An 11,926-nucleotide genomic window follows, 5' to 3' on the forward strand; every position below is an offset into this window, starting at 1 on the left:
CATGAAGTGGAAACGTTTTGAGGGATATGGGCCAAACGCAGGTAAATGGGACTAGGTTAATTCAGGAAATATGGAGGTTCGGGATTGAAGGTGATTTAACGATTTGGATCAGAAATTGTTAAAAATCACACAACACCAGGTTATAGTCCAACAGGTTTAATTGGAAGCACACTAGCTTTCAGAGCGACGCTCCTTCATCAGGTGATAGTGGAGGGCTCAATCATAACACAGAATTTATAGCAAACATTTACAGTGTGATGTAACTGAAATTATACATTGAAAAATTGATTGTCTGTTAAGCCTTTCATCTGTTAGAATACAGTGGTAGTTTCACTTCTTTCATGTGTAAATCACAAAACCTTTTTTTAAAAAAGGTTGCATTCTTGGGTTAGCTGTTAACAATGGTGATAGCTAGACAATATGATGAAGGTGTTGGCCCCTGTGTTCGTCTGTCTGGGTTGGGGGTTGTGAGTGTGAGAAAGCATATGTGTGTGTGTGTAGTGAGTGCAGAGTGTCTTAAGTCTGTGAGGGGGTGCATGTGTGAGTGTGGGAGTGTGTGTGTCTGTAAGGGTGTGTGTGGGTGTCTGCATGTGCATCTGTGTGTATGTGTGTCTGTGTGTATGTGAGAGTGTGTCTGAGTGTAGGAGTGTCTGTGTGTGTGTATATTGCAATGGTGGTCACCTGTAATGTGACATGAACCCAAGGTCCCAGTTGAGGCCCTCCCTATGGGTTCCGAACTTAGCTATAAGCCTCTGCTCAGCCACTTTTCTCTGCTGCCTGTCCCGAAGTCCACTTTGGAGGATGGTCATCCGAAGGTCCTAGGCTGAATGTCCTGGACCACTGAAGTGTTCCCCAACTGGGAGGGAACCTGTTGATTGTTGTGCGGTGCCCATTCATCCGTTGTCATAGCCTTTGCTTGGTTTTTGGATTAGAATCAATCTAAGCATCATGGCATAGACAGAGAACACAGGGGGCCAACACCTTCAACATATTGTCTAGCTATCACCATTGTTAACAGCTATCCTGAGAATGCAACTTTTTAAAAATCAATTTTTTAATCAATTTTTCAATATATAATTTCAGTTACATCACACTGTAAATTTTTGCTATAAATTCTGTGTTACGATCGAGCCCTCCACTATCACCTGATGAAGGAGCATCGCTCCGAAAGCTAGTGTGCTTCCAATTAAACCTGTTGCACTATAACCTGGTGTTGTGCGATTTTTAACTTTGTACACCCCAGTCCAACACCGGCATCTCCAAATCATGATCAGAAATTGGCTTGCTTAAAGACAGAGGGTGCTGGTTGATGGGAAATATTCATCCTGGAGCTCAGTTACCAGTGGTATGCCACAAGGATCTGTTTTGGGGCCACTGCTGTCATTTTTATACATGATCTGGATGTAGGTGTAGGAGGATGGGTTGGTAAATTTTCAGATGACATTAAGATAGGCAGAGTTGTGGATAGTGCTGAAGGATGTTGTGGGTTACAGAGGGACAGAGATAAGATGCAGAACTGGGCTGAGAAGTAGCAAATGGAGTTTAATGTGGAAAGATGTGAGGTAGTTCACTTCGGAAGAAGTAACAGGAATGCAGAGTACTGGGCTAATGGTAAAATTCCTGGCAGTGCAGATGAACAGAGAGATCTTAGTGTCCAGGTGCATAAATCCCTGAAAGTTGCCACCCAGATTGATAGGGTTGTTAAGAAGCCATATGGTGTGTTGGCGTTTATTGGTAGGGGGATTGAGTTTCGGAGCCATGGGCTTTAGCTTGCGTGCAGTTCTGGTCACCGCATTATAGGAAGGATGTGGAAGCTTTGGAAAGGGTTCAGAGATTTACAAGGATGTTGCCTGGTATGGAGGGAAGGTCTTACGAAGAAAGGCTGAGGGAACTGAGGCTGTTTTCATTGGAGAGAAGAAGGTTGAAATGTGACTTAATCAAGATGTATAAGATAATCAAAGGGTTAGATAATATGAACCTTTTTCCTCAGTTGGTGAAGGCTAACACGAGGAGACATAGCTTTGAATTAAGGAGTGATGGATTTAGGACAGATATCGGGGTAGTATCTTTACTCAGAGTAGCAGGGGCGTGGAACGGCCTGCCTGCAACAGTAGTAGACTGGTCGACATTAAGGGAATTTAAATAGGCATTGAACATACAAATGGATAATAATGAAACAGGGTAGGTTAGATGGACATCAAGTTAATTTCACAGCTTGGTACAACATCGAGGGCGGAAGGGCCTCTTCTGCGCTGTAATGTGCGATGCTCGATGAAACCTGATCGGCATGGATCAGTTGGACCAAAGAGTCTGTTTCTGTGCTGTATGACTCTATGCTGCTGTACTTGGTAAACATGGATTAACCAGGCTCTGATTTATAATTTCACTAAGTAGAAACTAATCTATCTACTTCATGGACTCCTGTCAATCTTCTAGTCTAAACTGCTGTAGTCTTGTGGTGTTCTTCCAGACAGTGCAATTCAGTATGGGTTCTAATTCCACTCACATTGTTCTATTTATGTTCAATGATGTACAGCTCTGTGGCATCATTGCAAGGTTGTTCCTGGGTCCTGATGCCCTTTCAGAACAGTATTAAGTGTAGTCTCTGATTTCCATTTTACATCACCATTTCTCACATTCTTGAAATCATCAAGATGCATTCCCTAAAATGGCTGAAAACCATTTGTGGACTACAGACACAAGCACAATAATCACTGACTGTTTTTCACCAATAACAAAATATTTGATTATTAAAAAGCTTTTCTACTACTCTTACCTCTTTTAAGATACTCCTTAATACCTATTTCTTTGAATAAGCTTTTGGTCATTGTTCTCTTATCACAATTGCGTAGGTCATTGTCAAATTTTGTATTATCTGTGAAGAATTACTGTGTTCTTAGACTACACAAACACATGTTGTAAGTGTATTATGGACATATCATAAACACGATGATATCTATTCAATGTTGAGCCTTTATTCTTTTTTCAAGTAGCTTTTAAACAAAATGGATTCATAGAGTAAGAGGCCCCTTGGTCCATAATGTCCACAATGGTCCTCATGAATCTGTTTAGTCTAATCCCATTTCCTACCATTTGGCCCATAGCCTTGCATGCTGGTTATATTACATCATTTTATGATTATTTTCTAAATGAAGTCACCATTGTCCATGATTAAGTCAGAACTATTTGCAACATTTGATACCAGATCCAGTAGGCATCAATGATTTTATTAGTGTCTCCATCATTCCAGTTGGCTTGGCCACAAGACGACTGAAGGGGGAAATAACAGTTCTATGAAAAATCCTAAAATACAAAACATTGAATTTAGAAAAGTATGTTATTATGTTGTGTGGAATAATGGCTAGAAACATTACACTTATGAACAGCAACAGTTTATTTTTTATAAAAACAAATAGGGTGTTAAATGGTCAGGCTGCATTGCAATGTTTCACAATTGATTTTCCTTTGATGAGCACAAGCATGTTATCATAGAATCCCTACAGTGTGGAAACAGGCTATTTGGCCCAACAAGTCCACACAGACCCTGTGAACAATATCCCACCCACACCCATTCTCCTACCCTATTACTCTACATTTCCCCTGACTAATACACCTAACCTACACATCCCTGAACACTGCAGACAAATTAGCACTGCCAATTCACCTAACCTGCACATCTTACTGTGGGAGGATACTGGAGCACCCAGAGGAAACCCACACAGACAGTCGCCCGAGGTTGGAATCGAACACAGATCCATGGTGCTGTAACGCAACAGTGCTAACCACTGGTAATACTCAGCTTGCATGCTGTGTCTTGATCATGTCATATGTCTGAAACAAGTGAAAGACATTCTTTTCAGTATGTGTCACCAGTTAAAACTGACACCAGTTGGATTTGCAATTTTGTTTCATTGGATTATATATTTGGATTAATATAAATTAATTAGGTTAGGAATTTTGCAGTGACTAACTCACTTCTGTCTGTCCACCAGCTACAAGTGTTGGATTTCTTTATTTGGCTGAAGCTTCTAGTCCAGGTTTCAATAGCACACAAAAACTTGGATACAGTTCCAATTAATGTGGTTAATATGTATTAAACTGCTCAGCAACAGTACACACAATGTCACAAGTTGCATCTAAGAGCTATGACGTTTGTCTCGATGGTCAATCTAGTTATGGTCTCCAGGCATTCCTTGGAGCAGGAGACCTAACTGCTTCACCTGTTTGCAGCCGTGAGTTACTCTTAAAGTCTTTTTTATAAACACCTTTTCTTTGAGATGATTGTATGCCTGTTTTTTCATCTCCTTTTGGACATCCCTGTCCTCGTTCAATGTCACCACCAGATATCTGTTCTCTCACTTCTTTTCAAGGTGACTGTGCTGTGTGATATCTCCAACTCTCTTATCATTACGGCCACAGAAATAGTGAGTCACAGCTCCAACAATAGTTTGAAAAATAATGTCCAGACTTTATGGAAAATTTCTTGTCTTGACCACTATCTTCCCAAACTGCCTTCTTGATCTCAAACTCACAACATAGTCGAGACGGTGTTCAATTTCTTCTTTAATGTTCCATTCCATCATATTGAGACAAACTCATCACACTGGATTCCTCATAACCAGCTTCCATTTATGAATGTGAAAGAAAAAGAACAGTTAAATGATTCAAAGTGATTAATACAACACAATATTAAATAATACAATCTCTAACAGAAATGCTGAGTGGGTTTGAGCATTGGCCTACATAAGTCAGGAGCGTGATGGAAAACTCCTCATTTGCCTGGACGAGTGCAGTTCCAACAACATTTAAGAATTTGGATATCATCCAGGACACAGCAACCTGACTGATTAGCATCGACTACCTCAATCATACATTGCATTCACCACTGATGCACAGTGGTAGCTGCGCACACTATCTATAAGATAGATCATAGCAATTCATCAAAGCCCCTTCAAGATCACCAAACCCTTGATCTCTAACACCTAAAAGGACTAGAGCAGTAGACCACTATCATCTATATGACCCTCTCCAAGACACACAGCATCCTGATTTGGAACTAAATCTGTATTCCATCAAGATGAGATAAAAAATCTCTTCCTAAAGTAGTGTGTTTGTACTTCTATACCCCAAAGAGAGTAGTTCGAAAAATAGTTCTTTTCAAGGTCAATTAAAGGTGGACAATAAATGCTGACCCAACCAGTAAATTAAACAATAATTTTTATGAAGGTGCATAGCATGCTACTTCCAAATGCTAAGCCACTACTGTTTGATACAGTAATTTATTTGATTGAAAATACTTGTTGTGCTGAAGTTGTCAATATGAGGGAAATATTTGAAGATTTTCTAACCATAGAACTGTGGAATCATAAAAATGATACAACACAGAGGGGACCATTTAGCCCATCTTGTCCAGGCCAACCCCTACAAAATTAATCAATGATTACTCTAGTGATAAGCATTGGTAACTGATGGTCAAAAGAAAGATTGTAAAACCAATTTGAACATATTTGAACGATAGACCTCATCGAAACAAGGTACAGTTTACACCATAATTAACAATTTGTAAAGATTTACAACTTTGCGAATGGCATGATACTCTTAAATGAAAGTGCAGCTATAAAGTTGTGCTGAGTCCAGTGCAGCCAGAAGTTTCCTCTTGGGGAGAGTGGGAAGTATTTCCTCTCTTTACATGTGAATAATGCCACACACACCAAGTGACGGTAATTTCTAATACAGCAACGATAGCAGTGTCCTTTCCAAAGTCTCCTGCACTCTCATTTTGAAGCAGCAACCGGCGGAAGGTGGGAGCCGCCCCAATGTGGAGCGGTGACTCCGATTGGACCTCCTCCCCTTCACGCCGGAGCAGCAGCCAGTCGGCCACCCGCTTTGTGGCCGTTCGGTTCTTCCCCCTCCCCCCACCCACAAACATCACTCCGGAACAGCGGCCGGTCGGTCATCAGCCCAGTCGCTTCCTGCGGGAATGACCAAGATGCTGCGGCTTTTGGGCAACCTGATCCGGGCCAGGAACACCGTGAGTCCCGGGGGCGGGGGAAACAGGCCCAGGCCCAGGCCCCGGCCCCTGGAGCGAGCGAGCGAGAGGGAGGGAAGAAGAAAGGACCCTGCTGCGGGCGACGGCTAGGCGTCAAGGTCACGGCAGACAGACAGAGGGAGAGGGCGAGGCCGAGACCGGGGTTGGGGGGAGCTGTCCTGCTCCACGGTTCCCCCGGGTTTCGATGCCTCGCGCGATGCAACAGGCCCAGGATTTGGGCGCGAGCGAGGCCTCTGCCGGAGGAACAAACACACGGGGAGAGGGGTTGATCTTGTGTGACAGGAAACCCTGAGCTCCCCCGCCATCGGGCACTTATTGCCCCCCGTCCGTCTGAAGGTTTTTCTGCCGGAGTCGCCGAGTGTTGCCCCCGCTCACTTCTCAACAAATTTTCTTGCTCAGTTTGTTACTTTGCCACAGCCCCCCAACACTTCCCCCACACTCCCCCTCCCCCCCACACTCCCCCTCTCTCCCCACACACTCCCCCTCTCCCCCCCCACACTCCCCCTCTCCCCCCCCCACTCCCCCTCTCCCCCCCCCCCACTCCCCCTCTCCCCCCCCCCCACTCCCCCCTCTCCCCCCCCCCACTCCCCCTCTCCCCCCCCCCCACTCCCCCTCTCCCCCCCCCACTCCCCCTCTCCCCCCCCACACTCCCCCTCTCCCCCCCCCACACTCCCCCTCTCCCCCCCCCACACTCCCCCTAACCCCCCCCCCACACTCCCCCTCTCCCCTCTCCCCCCCCACACTCCGCCTCTCCCTCCCCCCCCCACACTCCCCCTCTCCCTCCCCCCCCACACTCCCCCTCTCCCTCCCCCCCCACACTCCCCCTCTCCCCCCCCACACTCCCCCTCTCCCTCCCCCCCCACACTCCCCCTCTCCCTCCCCCCCCACACTCCCCCTCTCCCCCCCCACACTCCCCCTCTCCCCCCCCACACTCCCCCTCTCCCCCCCCACACTCCCCCTCTCCCCCCCCACACTCCCCCTCTCCCCCCCCACACTCCCCCTCTCCCCCCCCCACACTCCCCCTCTCCCCCCCCACACTCCCCCTCTCCCCCCCCCACACTCCCCCTCTCCCCCCCCCCACTCCCCCTCTCCCCCCCCCCACTCCCCCTCTCCCCCCCCCCCACTCCCCCTCTCCCCCCCCCCACTCCCCCTCTCCCCCCCCCCCACTCCCCCTCTCCCCCCCCCCACTCCCCCTCTCCCCCCCCCACTCCCCCTCTCCCCCCCCCCCCACTCCCCCTCTCCCCCCCCCACTCCCCCTCTCCCCCCCCCCACTCCCCCTCTCCCCCCCCCCCACTCCCCCTCTCCCCCCCCCCCACTCCCCCTCTCCCCCCCCCACTCCCCCTCTCCCCCCCCACACTCCCCCTCTCCCCCCCCCACACTCCCCCTCTCCCCCCCCACACTCCCCCTCTCCCCCCCACACTCCCCCTCTCCCCCCCCACACTCCCCCTCTCCCCCCCCACACTCCCCCTCTCCCCCCCCACACTCCCCCTCTCCCCCCCCCTCTCCCCCCCCACACTCCCCCCCCCCCCCCCCCTCCCCCCCCCCCCCCCCCCACACTCGCCCTCCCCCCCTCTCCCCCCCACACTCCCCCTCTCCCCCCCACACTCCCCCTCTCCCCCCCACACTCCCCCTCTCCCCCCCCACACTCCCCCTCTCCCCCCCCACACTCCCCCTCTCCCCCCCACACTCCCCCTCTCCCCCCCCACACTCCCCCTCTCCCCCCCCACACTCCCCCTCTCCCCCCCCACACTCCCCCCCCCCCCCCCCCCCACACTCGCCCTCCCCCCCCTCTCCCCCCCACACTCCCCCTCTCCCCCCCACACTCCCCCTCTCCCCCCCACACTCCCCCTCTCCCCCCCACACTCCCCCTCTCCCCCCCCACACTCCCCCTCTCCCCCCCCCACACTCCCCCTCTCCCCCCCCCCACACTCCCCCTCTCCCCCCCCACACTCCCCCTCTCCCCCCCCACACTCCCCCTCTCCCCCCCCACACTCCCCCTCTCCCCCCCACACTCCCCCTCTCCCCCCCACACTCCCCCTCTCCCCCCCACACTCCCCCTCTCCCCCCCCACACTCCCCCTCTCCCCCCCCACACTCCCCCTCTCCCCCCCACACTCCCCCTCTCCCCCCCACACTCCCCCTCTCCCCCCCCACACTCCCCCTCTCCCCCCCCGCTTCCCCTCCCCCCCCACGCTCCCCCTCCCCCCCCACGCTCCCCCTCCCCCCCCACGCTCCCCCTCCCCCCCCACGCTCCCCCTCCCCCCCCCACGCTCCCCCTCCCCCCCCCACGCTCCCCCTCCCTCCCCCACGCTCCCCCTCCCCCCCCACGCTCCCCCTCCCCCCCCACGCTCCCCCTCCCCCCCCACGCTCCCCCTCCCCCCCCACGCTCCCCCTCCCCCCCCACGCTCCCCCTCCCCCCCCACGCTCCCCCTCCCCCCCCACGCTCCCCCTCCCCCCCCCACGCTCCCCCTCCCCCCCCCACGCTCCCCCTCCCCCCCCCACGCTCCCCCTCCCCCCCCCACGCTCCCCCTCCCCCCCCCACGCTCCCCCTCCCCCCCCCCACGCACACCCTCCCCCCCCCACGCACACCCTCCCCCCCCCCCCCCCACGCACACCCTCCCCCCCCCCACACACACCCTCTCCCCCCCCACGCACACCCTCTCCCCATCCCCCCTCTCCCACCCACACCCCCCTCCCCCCCACACTCCCCCCCCCCCCGACACTCCCCCTCCCCCCCGACACTCCCCCTCCCCCCCGACACTCCCCCTCCCCCCCCCACGCTCCCCCTCCCCCCCCCCCACGCTCCCCCTCCCCCCCCCCACGCTCCCCCTCCCCCCCCCCACGCTCCCCCTCCCCCCCCCCCCCACGCTCCCCCTCTCCCCCCCCCACGCACACCCTCTCCCCCCCCCACGCACACCCTCTCCCCATCCCCCCTCTCCCACCCACACCCCCCTCCCCCCCACACTCCCCCCCTCCCCCCCCGACACTCCCCCTCCCCCCCCGACACTCCCCCTCCCCCCCCGACACTCCCCCTCCCCCCCCCCACGCACACCCTCCCCCCCCCCCACGCACACCCTCCCCCCCCCCCCCCACGCACACCCTCCCCCCCCCCCCCCACGCACACCCTCTCCCCCCCCACGCACACCCTCTCCCCATCCCCCCTCTCCCACCCACACTCCACTCCTCCCCCTCCCCCCCCGACACTCCCCCTCCCCCCCGACACTCCCCCTCCCCCCCGACACTCCCCCTCCCCCCCGACACTCCCCCCCCCCCCCCCCCCCCCCCCCCCCCCCCCCCCCTCCCCCCCCCCCCCCCCCCCCCCCCCCCCCCCCCCCCCCCCCCCCCCCCCCCCCCCCCCCCCCCCGACCCTCCCCCTCCCCCCCCCGACACTCCCCCTCCCCCCCGACCCCTCCCCCTCCCCCCCCCCACGCTCCCCCTCCCCCCCCCCACGCTCCCCCCTCCCCCCCCCCCCCCACGCTCCCCCTCCCCCCCCCCCCACGCTCCCCCTCCCCCCCCCCCACGCTCCCCCTCCCCCCCCCCCCCACGCTCCCCCTCTCCCCCCCCCCACGCACACCCCTCTCCCCCCCCCCCCCTCTCCCACCCACACCCCCCTCCCCCCCCACACTCCCCCCCCCCCCCCCCCCCCCCGACACTCCCCCCTCCCCCCCCCGACACTCCCCCCTCCCCCCCCCCGACACTCCCCCTCCCCCCCCCGACACTCCCCCTCCCCCCCCCGACACTCCCCCCTCCCCCCCCCGACACTCCCCCCTCCCCCCCGACACTCCCCCTCCCCCCCCCGACACTCCCCCTCCCCCCCCCGACACTCCCCCTCCCCCCCCCCGACACTCCCCCTCCCCCCCCGACACTCCCCCTCCCCCCCCCGACACTCCCCCTCCCCCCCCGACACTCCCCCTCCCCCCCCGACACTCCCCCCTCCCCCCCCCGACACTCCCCCTCCCCCCCCCGACACTCCCCCTCCCCCCCCGACACTCCCCCTCCCCCCCCGACACTCCCCCCTCCCCCCCCCGACACTCCCCCCTCCCCCCCCGACACTCCCCCTCCCCCCCCGACACTCCCCTCCCCCCCCCGACACTCCCCCTCCCCCCCCGACACTCCCCCTCCCCCCCCGACACTCCCCCTCCCCCCCCGACACTCCCCCCTCCCCCCCCCGACACTCCCCCTCCCCCCCCGACACTCCCCCTCCCCCCCCGACACTCCCCCCCCTCCCCCCCCCCGACACTCCCCCTCCCCCCCCGACACTCCCCCTCCCCCCCCCGACACTCCCCCTCCCCCCCCGACACTCCCCCCTCCCCCCCCCGACACTCCCCCTCCCCCCCCGACACTCCCCCTCCCCCCCCGACACTCCCCCTCCCCCCCCCGACACTCCCCCTCCCCCCCCGACACTCCCCCTCCCCCCCCGACACTCCCCCTCCCCCCCCGACACTCCCCCTCCCCCCCCGACACTCCCCCCTCCCCCCCCGACACTCCCCCTCCCCCCCCGACACTCCCCCCTCCCCCCCCCGACACTCCCCCTCCCCCCCCGACACTCCCCCTCCCCCCCCCGACACTCCCCCCTCCCCCCCCCGACACTCCCCCTCCCCCCCCGACACTCCCCCTCCCCCCCCGACACTCCCCCTCCCCCCCCGACACTCCCCCTCCCCCCCCGACACTCCCCCTCCCCCCCGACACTCCCCCCCCCCCCGACACTCCCCCTCCCCCCCCGACACTCCCCCCTCCCCCCCCGACACTCCCCCTCCCCCCCCGACACTCCCCCTCCCCCCCCGACACTCCCCCTCCCCCCCCGACACTCCCCCCTCCCCCCCCGACACTCCCCCTCCCCCCCCGACACTCCCCCTCCCCCCCCGACACTCCCCCTCCCCCCCCGACACTCCCCCTCCCCCCCCCGACACTCCCCTCCCCCCCCGACACTCCCCCTCCCCCCCCGACACTCCCCCTCCCCCCCCGACACTCCCCCTCCCCCCCCGACACTCCCCCTCCCCCCCCCGACACTCCCCCCTCCCCCCCCGACACTCCCCCTCCCCCCCCGACACTCCCCCCTCCCCCCCCGACACTCCCCCTCCCCCCCCCGACACTCCCCCTCCCCCCCCCGACACTCCCCCTCCCCCCCCGACACTCCCCCTCCCCCCCCGACACTCCCCCTCCCCCCCCCGACACTCCCCCTCCCCCCCCCACACTCCCCCTCTCCCCCCCCACACTCCCCCTCCCCCCCACACTCCCCCTCTCCCCCCCCCACGCTCCCCCTCTCCCCCCCCACGCTCCCCCTCTCCCCCCCCACGCTCCCCCTCTCCCCCCCCACGCTCCCCCTCTCCCCCCCACGCTCCCCCTCTCCCCCCCCACGCTCCCCCTCTCCCCCCCCACGCTCCCCCTCTCCCCCCCCACGCTCCCCCTCTCCCCCCCACGCTCCCCCTCTCCCCCCCCACGCTCCCCCTCTCCCCCCCCACGCTCCCCCTCCCCCCCCACGCTCCCCCTCTCCCCCCCCACGCTCCCCCTCCCCCCCCCACGCTCCCCCTCCCTCCCCCCACGCTCCCCCTCCCTCCCCCACGCTCCCCCTCCCCTCCCCCACGCTCCCCCCTCCCTCCCCCACGCTCCCCCTCCCTCCCCCACGCTCCCCCTCCCTCCCCCACGCTCCCCCTCCCTCCCCCCACGCTCCCCCTCCCTCCCCCACGCTCCCCCTCCCTCCCCCACGCTCCCCCTCCCCTCCCCCACGCTCCCCCTCCCTCCCCCACGCTCCCCCTCCCCCCCCACGCTCCCCCTCCCCCCCCACGCTCCCCCTCCCCCCCCACGCTCCCCCTCCCCCCCCACACGCTCCCCCTCCCCCCCCACGCTCCCCCTCCCCCCCCACGCTCCCCCTCCCCCC

At 59.9% G+C, this 11,926-nt stretch overlaps 1 protein-coding gene across 2 annotated transcripts in view; it reads left to right on the forward strand.

The window, feature by feature from the left end:
- Positions 1-5,861: 5,861 nt before the first annotated feature.
- The window catches only part of pdha1b (pyruvate dehydrogenase E1 subunit alpha 1b), a 48,871-nt gene continuing 42,806 nt past the window's right edge, over positions 5,862-11,926 (forward strand). Inside the window, exon 1 of one of the 2 annotated variants that reach the window (XM_072584829.1) lies at positions 5,862-6,031. In XM_072584829.1, the coding sequence (XP_072440930.1) occupies positions 5,981-6,031 (51 nt within the window). In that variant the 5' untranslated portion in view covers positions 5,862-5,980. Of the gene's footprint in view, positions 6,148-11,926 lie in introns of both variants that reach the window. The other variant, XM_072584830.1, reaches the window with a different exon arrangement.

The sequence above is a fragment of the Chiloscyllium punctatum genome, chromosome 15 (assembly GCF_047496795.1).
Source record: "Chiloscyllium punctatum isolate Juve2018m chromosome 15, sChiPun1.3, whole genome shotgun sequence".
In the NCBI taxonomy this organism is placed as follows: Eukaryota; Metazoa; Chordata; class Chondrichthyes; order Orectolobiformes; family Hemiscylliidae; genus Chiloscyllium; species Chiloscyllium punctatum.